Consider the following 10,377-nt stretch of genomic DNA (forward strand, 5'->3'; position numbering starts at 1 on the left):
GAAGAAAAGGAAATAATATGTAGAACAAAAACCGGAAATAGTAACGAAAAGGAAGAAGTCGGCAGGAAAGAGTTGAGGCCCGTTGGACGGTTTCCTTTAAGTTTTTTATCACCCTCCTTAGGTGCAGGATTACGTGGACGACAGCTACCAGGATACAACGATGAACAAGACACACGAAGGCACCACTTAGTGTATCGACGTCGAACTAGAACCTGTGTCAGAACTATCACCAAGACAAGCAAAAGGAAAAAATTTCTGGGGAAGAAGGAAGCTCGGGGACAGTGGGAGATTATTGTTTTTCGGTGTGTTTGAAATGAGAGAAAGCTTAGCCTTTTATAGGCATACGCATACCCTGAGCAACAGGTCAAAACAGATACAATAAAGCTCCATAACTCGTGATAAAGGAGAGGTTACAAACCGTCCAAGCCTTAATGCACAGTTACAAAACGCTCAACCTTAATGCACAGTTACAAACCGTCCAAGCCTTAATGCATGGTTACAAGTTTAATTCCTAACATAACGCATGAGTTATTTGAGGAATTAAAACTTTCAGAGAAGTGAAATTTGTAATAAAAAGAAAGCTTGAGACCGAGACATTCCCGAAACCTGAAACCCGAGCCTGGGCCCGGGGCCCCGGCCCGGCGACGGCGGCGCGCGTGAGGGGTTAAGAGATATAACCCACTCACACTCCCATCTCTTGCACTTGTTTGACCACTAAAGAAAGAGGAGAGTATAAATACACTACACAACATACTTACCCAACTCATGTGGGAATCTTGTTTTCCACTTCACTTACACATAACAAATGTGTTCTTTTAGTATAATTTGAGCATCAATTTCTCATTCATTCTAGGTCCGATTTTGGCAAATAAATATTCAATCTTATATCCCTCGATACATAGCACTTGGAATTTTCAAATTCTGATGAGTGGACCCCACTCAAATTGTTGCTACAAATCAACCATTATATTGATATTAAATACCAAGTCTTCCAACATAAACTACTCTTACAGTATAATAATTATAATAATGTATGTTAACAAATATATCCTATGAAAATCGTTGGGCCGAGCTCGCTTGGAGAAACAAAATCATTGCATAGCAAGGCGGTTTAATATTCCCCAAACTCGATTTTATGTTTGGATCAATTTCTCATTCAAATGAAGCTAAGCCTCCAAACTATGCATCTACGAAAATCAAGCTTTATAATAAAAAGCTTGAGCAAATTTGTAAAAATTATAGCATTTTACTCTAACATTGATATACTTCAATAAATTAGAGGCTAAGAATATTATATTTTGCATATGGTGTATTTATTGTTCGTTTCAAAAATAATATTTTATCATTTCGGTGATATACATTTACTCTTCATAATCTTCAATGACCCACTCCGATTTCAAAATCATAATTTTACCCTTCAAATCATCTATTTTTTTTTTACATATTTATTGTTAATAAATAAGTTGAATAATTCTCATAAACTTGCAACTAACAAATCACACCGAGTAATTCAATGATCCATATCATTGAGTATTGGGTTGAGTTAACTATTCACATTATCTTAAGCAGGACATGAAAGCGACATGCATTACGAATTTCTCTAAAAAAAAAGTGTCGTTATAAATAAAATCGGCCTAGTGTTGTAAATGGGATGCACGGTGCAAAAAAAATAAATACATTTCGTGTATGGTTAAAGCATGATAAATCATGACATAGAGCTATATATTTTTGTAGACTAAACTGATAAGTTGATGAGAGATAAATACTTATTTTCTCGTAGCGCAAACCAAAAGTAATTTCATCTTTGATGTCAATGTTGACCTAAACGAATACTAGTATGCGAACTAATTAACAATCTGCGTTACGACACCATAATCGTTTCAGGCTTTCATCTATGTCTTAGGATGAAGATAGACAAAGTGATGGACTAATTAAAACGCTCACGACCCATTGAGAATACAAACACGGATACTCTAGTGAATATGCAAAGGAAACTCACTTCCTAGTCGGTAGTAATCTTGGTTTTGTTGATAGAAAACATTACTATACCATGGGTGACACGTATTGGAGAGGAAAAATTTCTCTGATTTTTTTTTTTTTTGAAAGAAAAATTTCTCTGATATTTTATCAACTTCACCATGTGATTTTATCTGTCAGTTGAGAGATTCTCTCAACCTACTTTTGACTCATCTTTGGGTGACACCGAAATTGACCGCCTACCAAGGTTTAGGACAAACCTTGGATAGATTTTATACAAACATAAAAGTTTACCTTAATTAATAGACCAAGTGTCTGATCTTCCTAATTAAATATTGATTAGAAACGCTGTTAGAGACACTATTACGAACGTGGACGCATTATAGTTTACTAATTATAATCCATATGAGCAATTAGTTTATTATGCAATTTGACTCAATAACTCGAGCTCTAATAAACACGAATAACTACTAATTCTTTCACTACTTCATTCTTTTCATTTATTTTGATGTCTTTTTATTTTTACAGTGAATTTTAATGTTCCATGAACCAAAAACTGAACCTAATTTGATTTTATTAATTTCGATGCTTTTATTACAGTACATTATGATGCTATTCAACTTTGAACCAAGAACTGAACCTTTTTATGTTATTAGAATAATCTCATTTACGAAGAAGTATTGAAATTATGATGAAACTGTAGTTTGTTTAAAAATGAATGCATCATTTCTGAACATGTCATCCCTATTTTCCATTTATATGTCGAGAAAAATTTCATTAAAAATTAAGCAAACAGAAAAAGATAATAAATGCGTCCACATAAGACAACTAGTCGCTACATAAAAAAAATATTAAAAAAATAATTTATTATCGCTTAAAGGATTTATTATATTGCTGTGTGTTTGACCACCTGGTCATTACATTGTTCTCAACATTCCCCAGGCATGTCATTCGCTGGAAGATTTACACTTTTGAGTCCATCATCTGCGAAGTGATGTTGTATATTATCTGAAACCTCTCAAATGTCTATGTTTTTGTTTCTAGTTTCTAAACGTACAGAAGAGAGTACCTTTACGCTGGTGGAATAAGTGCTATCTCAATCTCTTGTAGTGTTCTTCCTTTTGTTTCCACCACATTTCTACTCACAAAAATCACGGCTCCTAAACAAAATGCCGCAAAAATTGAATACAAACATTGTGCCCCAATCTGCTCCAGCAAGCGTAAGAATAGTAACCCCACAAAGAAATTTACCACCTGTTAAAAATGAAAGATTATCCATCACCGACACATACCAGAAAGGAGCCTGAAAGTCAACGACTCTTAATTGAATAATACGAAAAAAGGCATTATTCTTGCTCTGGCTGAAACTGAAGTGTAAAAGCATACTGCTTGAAAAAGCGTGATACGCTGTCGGTACCTTGACCAACTACACGAGTACTGAAACATGAATGTTGGAATAATCACAAATTAACATAAATGAATAAAAAATTACCCAACAAACTGCCATACAAATCGCCATTGCATTGGCCCTTATCCGACTGGGAAATATCTCAGAAAGGAGAAGACTAGGAACTGGACCAGCACCGAGGGAAAACGTGAAAACAAACCTGCATTGCACATTCCTTGTTATGAACCATAAATAAGATACAGCAGAAACTGCTGAGATTAAACGTTTCAAGCATCACTTGAATGAGATGTGTGGGAATAAACTTTTTATTTCCACTTCAAAAAGAAACTTACAGTTTTTATATTGATAAACTGCATGGAAATTTCTAAGACTTATAGATACGTAGTCATATCCCTAGAAATTTCAGAATCACGTGTTCATATGGACATTCTTAGGGGATCATGAACCAAGAAAGTTCTTTAATTTTTTTTTTTCTTTTTCTTTTCATCATTGAAGTCTATTTTCTACGCTCAGGATTTGACTTGTTTTAACAAAGCTATCACTTACAGAAGCATGCCACCAACAGACAAGTACAGAGCCCCAGATCCTGATGCAAAAGAGCTCACTCCAATCACTTGAAGACCCAGCGAGACTACCTATAGTTGAAATATCTTTAGAGATCATGTCAATTATCATTAAATATGCGTTTTTTCTGTCTTAGATCTTAGATCTAACCATGCCAGAAAAACTCCCAAGGAGCAACACTCTTCTTCCCAGTTTATCCATCAGTATCATTGCAATAGTCGACCCTGAAATGGCACAAAGAGTGAGACAATACACACTACATTTGACAAGTACAGAAAGAGAAGAGTTTCTTACCCAATAAATTTGACATTCCGACACACATGTTTGCAAGAGTAGATGGTATCCCAAAGCTTTTAAAGACAGTGGAAGAGAAATAGAAAACCGCATTTATTCCCGAGAGCTGTTGAAAAGCAAAAAGGATAGAGCCCATGAAAACCACTGCAAAATATAGAGATGATCAGGAAATATTGTAACACGGAAGAATGAGAAAAATATGAGTGAAGAGAATTTATACCTTTGAAATGCCGTCCGTAGAGTAGCTCCGAGAACGTAAATGCGTCTGATTCCTCGCCTCTATCAAACTTGGCCAATTCAGCCACTGCAGATTTGACATGCATTACTCCTAAAAGCTTATCAAATTCAGCTTCAGCTTCGGGAACCCTTCCTCTCTGAATCAAGTCAGAAACATCTATAGGTATCTCCAATGAAAATATCACCCTAATATATGTATTCTTGATGCTAGATTAAGATGATTGCTTATTAAGCACATGCCAGTTTAAAACCTTAAAAAGCCAATGTGGACTTTCTGCGCAAAACTCCATGAATAAAGCAAGTGCGGCAGCGGGAACAGTAGAAATCCAAAAACAAACCCTCCACCTGAAACAACATTTTGTAGTAAGAAACAGATGCAAAATTTGTATCCATGTTTAAAGATAAAAAAAAAGAAAGAAAAAAAAGAAGAAGAAGAAGAAACGCAGTTCAAGACAATTTCTAAACTTTGATTACTTGGTTTAACTTCTCTTCGCAAAAACAAATAGAAAAAGAAACACAGTTCAAGACAATTTCTAAACTTTGATTACTCAATTTAACTTCTCTTACCAACCGAGTATTTCCTTGGCTGGGACTCCAATAAAGAAAGATGCGATAAGCCCAAAACATGTGGCGATTTGTGTAAAGCTACCGAAAGTACCCCTTATATAGGCTGGTGAAATCTGTTAACATGGATGCATAGAAAATATACGTAAGCGGAAACTTAAAGCAAATACACTACAGAAGCGACTAAGCTCTCAATCACAGGGTCAACGAAAATGAAAGAGCACTAACTTCGGCCACATAAAGAGCAGCAATAGTTGGGCCAATTCCCATTCCAATTCCAACTAATAACCTTCCTAGAAGCATACCCCAAATTCCTTCTGCTGTTGCACTGCAAGGTCATCTTAAATTAGTTGGTTAACCTTGTTAAAACATCTTATGTGTTCCATTCAAGTTGTAAAATAAATAAACTGGAAACAAACTTATTGTAAGGAATCCAAACACCAACATTATTTTGGTAGCATGATTTACAATTCAATTTTGAAAAACATTCCTATAGTTTAAACAGTAGATAAGAAATCAAAGGAAAGCCGATTCATAGTCCTTAATAATAAATCACGTCGTACCTCACTGATGCACCAACTATCATTGGCAATGCACAGAGCTGTAGTGCTCTCCGCCGTCCAACTTCATCAGCAAGCCAGCCACTGAATACCGATCCAACAAAAGCTCCTGCTAAACATGTACTCACAACTAGACCTACACGAGAATTATAAGGTTGCTCAATATTTCTATGCGCTAAACGTACCAGAGTAAAAGTTGGTATAACAAAATAAACTACCTTCAGATAAGGTATTCCCACTGAAGCCCAGGTCCTCGGAAATACTCTCAAGAGTCTCATTGACCACTCTCCATTCATAAAATTAACATGCACAAAACAGAACAGCAAAATAGAGAAGAAAAACAAATGACTAAGAAAGGAATGAAGAAAGAACTATATGGTGCAATAATTTATCAATTCTTGAAATGTGAATGTAGAGATAAACAAAGGACCAAAATACTCACCCCATATGGTATCCAAATAAAAATGAAGAAATTGTGGCGACGAGCATATGTGGTAGAGATCTTTTCCATGAAGGATTCGCAAATTCTTTACTGCTCATCAATCGCACTTAAGCTCAGACATGAAGCCAAATTGAGTATCAGTTGTTTCGTTAAAGAGGTGTATTAAATATTAATTATCACAAAAGAAAATAAAAATTAAAAATTAGGGTGAGAAGCAAAGGTGATATTATTTTCCCGACGACTCCCATATTTTTAAATCGTTACATCAGCGTTTATGCAAAATGCAAAGTTCAATAATAGAATGAAAAAGCAAAACTGGGCCAAACTTGGGTCATTATAACTCCTAATATTTCATGGGTCTGTTTAGAACCCGGAAATGAGGAAAACTGAAAAAATTGGATGGAAAATGAATATGGAGGAGAAAATGAAAGGGAAAATCAGAGTTCTATGCTGTGTTTGAAAGTCACGGAAAACGTGATAATAAATATGAAATCCCCTATTTAGTTATACATTTTCCCATTCATTTTCTCTTACATTTTCTCTCCGTCTAGACAGCACAAGAAAAATAGGAGAAATTCTATTTTCCTACCCCTCCTATATTTTCCGGGTATCAAACCCAACCCTTAGTTATCATTCCCTTTCGAAGTGGAGAAATCGACGTCTCAAACTACATTCAGAAATGACTTTTAAGCTTTAAACGTGGGAGATCAAAAGGTTAGATTTCATAGGCAAGCGAGAAAAATGTCGATTAAAAAAAAAACACGCAAAACTACCTGAAGCTTCCTTGTCGCCGAAAATGGCTTGGTCCTTGGAAGCTACTCGCTGACGACCGCGCATTTCGGAATTTTAGAATCCTCCGAGCACCGTACCTGAGTACTCGGTCCCTAACTTCAAAATGCGAAGCTATTTCCTTATCGAAAGCGTCTGAGAATTCGCGCAATGTAAAAATAAACTACATCCAGCTACAAACGATGAACAAACAAAATCCAGTCTTCGACGATCAAACACTCACCATTGTTTGTATGGTTCTTCTCTACTTTATTAAATCAAACGCGTTTGAGAGAGAGAGAGAGAGAGAGAGAGAGTACCTGTGTGAAACGTTGATTTAAACCGAGGGAGACAGAGAGGACGATCATAAAATGCGGTGGTAGAGTCAGTGTATCAGTATTTATCAGGAAAGTGTTTAGGGATCAGAAAGATAAGGAAATTCTGGGCGGTGAGTTTGGTATGCGATGAAGCGAAATAGAGAAGGAAAGAGACTTACGAACGCAACAATACATAATGGTTTTGGAGTGTAGTTAATACTGTCTAATCAATGCTATTATTATTTTTATTATAAAAAAAGACAAGTGCTCTCAGAGAACGACACGTATGTTCAGGTGTCTGCATATCCCAGCACAGATCTTCTCTGCTACTCGATGCTGAGATCTCTAGATTATTTTACATCCGTTGAACTTCGTCCCGACTACATTTCCAATAAACCACCTTTCATTTCTTATTGGAAATGATATTTCCATAAGGCATTTTGATGACTTCCATTGCTTATTGGAAATGGAATTTCCGTTAAACTTAATGGAAATCCATATTTCCATTAACTTCCAATAAGGAATTAAAAAAATAAAAAATTAAATTTAAATGGTAAATGAAAATGACTAAATTGTTAAATTTTTTTAAAAAAGTACTAATATGTAAACTGAATTATATAATGAAAATTTTAAAAACTTAACTATATGATTAAATTACATAAACTAAACTATATAACAAAAATTAGATGAAAAATTTAATTATGTTATGAAAATTTTAAAACCTAACTATATATCAAAAATTAGAATATAAACTTAAGCCTCCCTCAATTATTTTACACCTTTACCCCATTTTATACCTTGAAAATTTACAAAATCATTTCAAAAAGTGTTACTGAAACAAAATCATCTAAATGTGGGCGGCTGGAACAAAATAAAATAAGTGTTAACAATCCAAAATTATTTAAGTTTTATTATACTTTTTTATTTTTTTAGTATTATAATTAAATTTTAATTTTTAAAAGATAAACAATCTATTGATGTAAATTGAGTCATAACCGTCATATGTTTTTAAATTGCGTATGCTATATATTTTATTTAAAAAAATTAAAGATATTGTAAATATAAAAATAATACATAATTAATAATTTAAAGGTTGTGTTGCTTAAAGTAAAGTGATAGCTGATGAATAGATGCACTAAAAAACACTTCATTTCATACTAAACTAGGTACATAAAATACTTTCAAACTTTTAACTTTTTGGACATATTCACGATTATGGTTTCTTTCCTTCATATTTGTCAGCCAGATCAGTAATAGACATGCTGAAAAAGGACTAAACTGTAACCATTTAAAACTTTTTGGCCCATACAGATATAAATATATTCGTTACACACACACACAAAAAGCGACGGTACTGCTGCCTGCCAATCCTTCCGACGCGTCTGACCCACTTCCGACACGTGTCGGAACGATTTTTTCCGTTCGTCAGGTTGACGGTACACGGATGTACCGTGAGGCACGGGACAGTGACGAAAACTCTTCCTTTCGTGTTTCTACCGTCCGAGAAGCCAGGATGAGTTGAACTATCTTCCAGTAATGGAGCCAGAAATTCAAGTTTGGAGAGCAAAATTGAAGGAAAAAAAAATTCAAGAGTAAATTTAAAAAATGGGTTATTAAGTTATATAGCCACACGGATATAGTGAATTGAGATATAACCCACCTTTAGTTAATTTCTTGTAAATAGTCAAGTAAATTTATTAACAGATTAGTAAAAGACTTATTTAACACCGTCAAACATATATTTTAGGTAGTTAATAGGCTGCCACGTATGCAAATTGGTTATTTACAAAGTATTTACCAAAGGTTGGCTAATTTACAATTTCTATAGTTTAGGTGGCTTACATAGCCAATTTTTTGTTAAAAAAATCATATAAATTTAAGATAAAAATAGAGGAAATGGTGGTAAAAAAACCTAAAGTTTTCAGGTTATAACACTTAAGTTCCCAATGTTTAAAAGTTGTGGGAATAATTCCTCAAAGTCAATTAAGTGTACCTCCATTGCAACATCAAACGTTAAAAATGGGTCAAAACATGTGGCTGAATCGTGTATAACTAATAATTCTTCTACAAAATATTAAGTTTATTAAATGAAATAGAAGAAATAATAGCAAAGAATGGATACACAAAAACACTCGACACTAATAAAAAGAAACAAATTCCCAAATTAGAAAATCCTAAATCCCCAAACACTCGCGATTTTTATCTCCTTCAAAACCATAAAATCAAGAACATGGAAGATGAAAACTCATCGTTCATCAGCGGTAGCAGCAACTTGGGTCGACGACAGTCACGCAGTCGTGAAAAAAATGACCTCGAAGATCCAATTTCACGGTCTAAGGGTCGGATATGTTCATGTGGCGTAGAAGTGGTTGAGAGAACTTCGTGGACTGATTTTAATCTCGGGATGCGGTTTCTAGGTTGCTACAAAGGTAAGGTAAGTACAACGATGTTGGTTTTTATTTTTCGAAAATGTAATTCTGTTGAATTTTTTTAATTTTCTTATTCTTCTCTTCATGTTCAGTCTGGATGTGAGTACTTTCAGTGGCTAGACTTGAAATTTACGAAAGGTCGAAGCATGTGATACCTGGTTTGCTCAGACGATTAAACCAATTGGAATTCGAAATCGAAAAAATCAAGATGGGCAAAGAAGAAGAGGCAATGAGTACATGTCAAAGCTTTCAATGGAGTTTAGTTTATGTAGTTATTTTGGTTGTTGTTTTGATCATATGACTTTATGTTGAAAACGTGAACTATTTGAATTATGTCTTGTAATGTAATGAAGATATTGTAGATTTTTTATTTTATTTTTATTTTTTATCCTATGTTATGTACGACCTTTTTTTAGATATTTGTTCACTGGATTTCTCTCGGTAGATATTATAGACTTCTATGTAATGAAGATATTATTATCCTATGTTATTTTATATATTTTTAAATATATATATAAATCAATATGAAAACTTGACTTTCTTACAAGTCCAGTAACTGTGACAGTAAGATTCATGGCATACATCTAGGTCCATTTTTATATAAGATATAATATCTTGAAAAAGAAGAAATTCCAATCTAGGCTACTCACTCTTGATTGATAGTGTAGCATATAGCGTATCACACACGTCATCAGTGAGTACGAGCGGTCAAGGCTTTGGTGACGTCACGTGACACGTTGGACGAGTTTGTTATGCTGTTAGGAGTTAGTTAGAAGTCAGACCCTATGGCTGAACAATAGTCCAATGTATTTAAACA

At 34.3% G+C, this 10,377-nt stretch overlaps 1 protein-coding gene across 4 annotated transcripts; it reads right to left on the reverse strand.

Moving 5' to 3' along the window:
• Nucleotides 1-2,817: 2,817 nt before the first annotated feature.
• On the reverse strand, nucleotides 2,818-7,325 carry SGB1 (Major facilitator superfamily protein). 4 transcript variants are annotated; one of them, XM_089625931.1, is made up of 15 exons: nucleotides 7,135-7,325; nucleotides 6,820-7,008; nucleotides 6,047-6,152; nucleotides 5,823-5,890; nucleotides 5,608-5,740; nucleotides 5,273-5,372; nucleotides 5,048-5,160; nucleotides 4,732-4,825; nucleotides 4,464-4,617; nucleotides 4,244-4,387; nucleotides 4,100-4,173; nucleotides 3,932-4,020; nucleotides 3,470-3,584; nucleotides 3,047-3,231; nucleotides 2,818-2,961 (listed from the first exon to the last, which is right to left on the reverse strand). In XM_089625931.1, exons 2-14 carry the CDS (start codon nucleotides 6,881-6,883, stop codon nucleotides 3,049-3,051), a joined length of 1,437 nt encoding a protein of 478 aa, XP_089482057.1. In that variant the 5' UTR covers nucleotides 6,884-7,008; nucleotides 7,135-7,325; the 3' UTR covers nucleotides 2,818-2,961; nucleotides 3,047-3,048. The 4 variants fall into 4 exon arrangements, with proteins under 4 accessions (XP_089482057.1, XP_089482058.1, XP_089482055.1 ...); XM_089625932.1 differs by having other exon boundaries at nucleotides 2,818-3,231; nucleotides 5,823-5,888; nucleotides 6,047-6,136; XM_089625929.1 differs by having other exon boundaries at nucleotides 2,818-3,231; nucleotides 6,820-6,970; nucleotides 7,135-7,324.
• Nucleotides 7,326-10,377: the final 3,052 nt, after the last annotated feature.

Source organism: Urtica dioica, chromosome 9 (assembly GCF_054948205.1).
Source record: "Urtica dioica subsp. dioica isolate 48M chromosome 9, U.dioica_male_clone48M_v1_H2, whole genome shotgun sequence".
Lineage (NCBI taxonomy): Eukaryota > Viridiplantae > Streptophyta > Magnoliopsida > Rosales > Urticaceae > Urtica > Urtica dioica.

What these genes read in the sequence shown, in the direction of transcription:
- SGB1 (XM_089625931.1), bottom strand. Translation starts at nt 6,883, where the DNA reads ATGCGCGGTCGTCAGCGAGTAGCTTCCAAGGACCAAGCCATTTTCGGC. An exon ending in GCCAAGGAAATACTCGGTTG is followed by an intron (nt 4,826 to 5,047) that starts GTAAGAGAAGTT and finishes ATGTTGTTTCAG; the next exon opens with GTGGAGGGTTTGTTTTTGGA. An exon ending in CGGAATGTCAAATTTATTGG is followed by an intron (nt 4,174 to 4,243) that starts GTAAGAAACTCT and finishes GTGCCATTTCAG; the next exon opens with GGTCGACTATTGCAATGATA.